The sequence below is a fragment of the Tarenaya hassleriana genome, unplaced genomic scaffold, assembly GCF_000463585.1.
Source record: "Tarenaya hassleriana unplaced genomic scaffold, ASM46358v1 Cleome346, whole genome shotgun sequence".
NCBI lineage: Eukaryota > Viridiplantae > Streptophyta > Magnoliopsida > Brassicales > Cleomaceae > Tarenaya > Tarenaya hassleriana.
In genome coordinates this window covers 7,470-12,230 of record NW_010966590.1, presented here as the reverse complement: position 1 = coordinate 12,230, position 4,761 = coordinate 7,470, and the positions used below count along the sequence as shown (strand labels likewise).

At 38.2% G+C, this 4,761-nt stretch overlaps 1 protein-coding gene across 1 annotated transcript; it reads right to left on the bottom strand.

Annotated features, from left to right (window-relative positions):
* Positions 1–139: 139 nt before the first annotated feature.
* LOC104821896 lies at positions 140–1,729 on the bottom strand. The gene has a single exon (XM_010552909.1). It carries the CDS (start codon positions 1,727–1,729, stop codon positions 140–142), a length of 1,590 nt encoding a protein of 529 aa, XP_010551211.1.
* Positions 1,730–4,761: the final 3,032 nt, after the last annotated feature.

Genomic DNA, 4,761 nt, shown 5'->3' with positions numbered 1-4,761 from the left:
TGGCTGACTTGAAAACAAAGCTTTTTTTATCTCACAAGCTCTCAGGAAGAAATTCTTTTGTTTCCTCTCGGGTTTGCTCTCAAAGGTCTGTTTCTGGGTTTTTCTCAAGAACTCTCCATTTTGGTGATCTACCTCATGGTCACTCAAGACATCGCTGCCACGCATTTGTGTTTTCCTGCTTGATATGATCGTCGTAGATTTCCTTCGGAGTTAAAGGAACAAGTCGGATTTTGCTACCTTTAAACTCGAACGAGTATTTGTTGCTGTAACCATCATGTTGCACACGTCTATCGAACTGCCACGGTCTCCCCAACAACAAATGGCTGGCCTGCATTGGTACTACATCACAGAGAATTTCATCTTCATACTTTCTAATGCAAAAAGGAACCCTTACTTGCTTGGAAACTTTCACCTCTCCACTATCATTCAACCATTGCAACCTATAGGGCTTAGGATGCTTTGTCGGTTGTAGATTCAGCTTCTCCACCATTGTAGCACTAGCAACATTTGTACAGCTCCCCCCATCAACAATCACACTACATACCTTGTTTTGAATAAGGCATCGAGTATAGAAAATGTTCTCCCGCTGTACTACCTCTTCTTCTTTGGCTTTCAGATTCAGGATTCTCCGTATAACCAATGCTTCTCCTTTGGCAGGAAGTTGCTCTTCAAAATCATCCTTTAATGATGGCATAGATTCTGTATCACTTTCTGCCTCCGTTTCTATCTCACCATCATCACGCAACACCATAACTCTTCTATTGGGACATTTGTTAGCAAAATGGCCCCTGCCCAAGCATTTATAGCATTTAACATCTCGATTGCGTGCTGTAGAAGATTCAGGTTTACCTCGATTCCCTTGGTTTGATGTGGTTGGCTTTGTTTCTTGTTTTGATCCAGGGGCATACTTTTCCTCCTTAACAAAGCTCGATCTCATGCTAGATGATCCTTTGCTATAAGTTGGACGTGAATTTGCTCTCCTCTTGAGCTGTCGCTCACATTTGATAGCCAAATGCAACAGTTCTTCAACTTCGACATAATGTTGTAATTCCACTCTATCTTGAATGTCTTGATTCAAACCACCAAGGAATCTTTGCAAAGTAGCTTCCCTATCTTCCTCGATATCGGCCCTAATCATGAGTATCTCCATCTCCTTGAAGTACTCCTCCACACTTTGATTTCCCTGCACCAATTTCCGTAACCTTTGGTGTATATCACGATGGAAATGATTAGGAACGAACCTTCTTTTCATGACAGCCTTCATTTCATCCCATGTAATAATAGGATATTCACCATTCCTCCTCCTTGTGATTACGAGTTGGTCCCACCAAACAAGAGCGTAATCACTGAATTCCGCGGCTGCCATTTTCACCTTTTTCAACTCTGAGTAACGGTGACACTCAAACACCATCTCCGTTTTCCTCTCCCATTCGAGGTACACTTTAGGATCGTTTCTCCCTTGAAACGACGGAATCTTCATCTTGATACTCCCCAAGTCATCATCAACATGATTCCTTGCCCGTTGTGCACGTCTAGGCCTTTGGGGCTGCTCAACTAATTCTTCTTCATCCGACAATGCTCCTTCTCCATCACTAGGAACATTTTGAACTCTTCGTCCAGCATTTTGTCGTGGCTGGTTTTGTGCAGCATGTGCCCCATTTTCCATTCGATCCATCCTTTGATTGATGCCCTCCAATTCAGCTCGCATGATCCTCCGTAGCTCACCCATCAATGCTTGCATTTGGAGTGGATTCGCTTCTCCATGTTGCTGATTGTCTAGATTACGATTTTGTTATTCCGCCATGTTTTCTGCAAAAGAAAGTAAGGAGGAAGAAAGAAGAAGAAAAATATTCTCACCACACTCAAGTATTTCACTCAAAGAAGTGTTTCACTCAATAATTGGCTTTTACCCTCTAATGATCTCACACTCTCTTGCCTTTTACCCCTCTTTAGTATTCTCTATATGGTTCTTATCGAACTATGACAAACGAGATCGAAAATCTTTTCCGCAATCGTTCACCAAGAGAAACCAAGGAATAAAACGACGAAGGTGTTAGAATGGATTAATAATCAAGAACCTAAATATTGGGCTTATACATCATGGACGATGATAACTTGCTGTTCAAGGAGAAGATGACGTGAACCTTGAAGAGAAGTCAAAGCCTTGGAATGGAGAAGATGCTTATTTCCAAGCATCATATGACCGTTTGAGGAGCAATCTCAATCACATATATTAACAGATTTGATTTAAAATCAAATCTAATGGTGTATATCGGAGATATGAAAATCACGGGAGAGAATTTTGAGTCTTCCTTATTTGAATCTCCTATATGCCACCTCACATTAACCGTTAGCGTCTTCATTTCATTTTGTATAAATTCTCATGTATGTGTATTGATTTAGATAAGACAATCTAAAGGGACATTGTCCCATATTTTTTAGTTTCTTCATCTTCAACACGTCACTCTTCTTTTCCACTATTTTTCACATTCTCATCACTTCCAAATACATAAATTTCTACATGGTATCAGAGCACTAAGGTCTAAGGTGTCAAAAGTCTAGCTTTCCGCTGCAAACACCAAAGCAAATTCCCTTCCGGCATCCATTGAAACCGAGAAGGAGTCTGCTCGTGTTATTTTAAAATTTTACCCCTTTTAGGCTATTCTTTCAAGCCAAGGAGAATTCGAGTTTTTTTTCTTTCTTTTTATCCTTATTCATCCGCCATATTCATCCTTAAAAGGTCACATGAGGTGTACTTGGGATGATCTTGATGGCTTTGAAGATGAAGAAGGAAATCATTGTTCATACATCGAACATGCTAACGGTGTTGTAGAACAATATTGGTGTACCAAAGAAGAGGTTGACGCATGGAATAAGCTCTCCATAGAAGAAGTTCAAGCCATGTGTGTAGATGACGAACCATATGGGGAAGAACAACACGATGGAGAATGGGATGTCGAAGACATCCTAAATCAACTCCCTCTCCAAATCAAAGAGGCGTTGGTGCAAACGGCCAATGCAAACAACTTTGAGTTAAGTGTCTCTCTTCTTGAAAATTTGTTTCACACTAATGAGTTTTTTGAAATGATGCAAAAAGCACAGGTTGAAAGCAAAGAAAATCTATCTCAAGTTGTTAAAAAGGACGAAATGGATGGAGAACTGCAAATCGATGACAAATACCATGAGGAGGACCGAGACTTGGATGCAATAAACTCGGAAAAAGAAGAAATAGAAACGGATGTGATAGTGAATGACCCCACAGTGGAGGCAATGAGCCCCGAAGAAGAGGCATCACATGCATCTGCCATCATTCCTCATCCAATCATAATAGAGAATCCGAACATCTCCTTCACATGGAGAGAAAACCAAGTTTGTAGTTTCTTTTATTCTCCCGTATCATTTGATTTTTGTGTTCCAAGTGATATGTTTGGTGTTTTTAGTGTTTATGAACAGAAAATACAACAATTAATCATGAGGTTTCATGGAGTTGAGAAACTTACGAGTGAGGGGGAATGGCATGGTACACTCGTATGCTTCTCTACCAAAAAGGACACAATGCAAGTATTCGAGTACAAAACGAAGAAGACATTACCTATGAGTTTGAACAACTTTAGGCTTGGTAAATCTATTTTTAATACGCTTGTCTTCGATCCCGGTAAAAATGAATGTGTGTTGAAAGATGAAAATAAATCTATAGATATTAAAATCATGTCTAATTTCGTTTGTAATAAGAATGAAAACCGAGATGAAATATTTGAAACTATTTATGATAATTTGACATATCATGATATGTTAGCGTATAAACTCGTATTTAAATATATTAGGAGTCTTTATCTTCTTTTATTTGATGAAATGAATATCCTTGCAATTTTATTTCGATTTATCATCATATGGAGTGTTACGACCTCCTTTGTGTTTGCTAATATTTTACTTGAGTTGATGCAGAAAAATAAAATTTTAAAATCAATAGAAACTACATGGAAGGAGATGGAATGCTTGAAGACATCCCAATACAACCATGAATACATTCAATATTCAAGATTAGTTTTTCGATAATTCTCCAAACTAATCTTGAGGGGGAATGTTAGAATGGATTAATAATCAAGAACCTAAATATTGGGCTTATACATCATGGACGATGATAACTTGCTGTTCAAGGAGAAGACCAACAATGACGTGAACCTTGAGGAGAAGTCAAAGCATTGGAATGGAGAAGAGGCTTATTTCCAAGCATCATATGACCGTTTGAGGAGCAATCTCAATCACATATATTAACAGATTTGATTTAAATCAAATCTGATGGTGTATATCGGAGATATGAAAATCACGGGAGAGAATTTTGAGTCTTCCTTATTTGAATCTCCTATATGCCACCTCACATTCACAGTTAGCGTCTTCATTTTTTTTAATACTATGAATTGCAAATCCAATATTTTTTTTTCTTTTTCTTTTGATTTCTTCTTTTTTTTTCTTTGATTTGTTTTTTTTTTCTCGTTTTTCTTTTCTCTTTTTCTTTTTTTTTCTTAAAAACCTTTTCCAGAAATGCAAAACTTGAAAACAAAAATGGAATAGAAATAGATGAGTAGGAAGAAGATGATAGAATGAAACGAAATGAAAGTTGAAATAGATAAAGGATAGATAAAACCTAGATTAGAGATGAGCTCTGATACAAACTGAATTCGGAACCGAGGACCTTTGCTCTAATTAGGCAGGTGGAGACCGCGACCTCTAACCAACCGGTAGGAATCAACCTTGGCACAA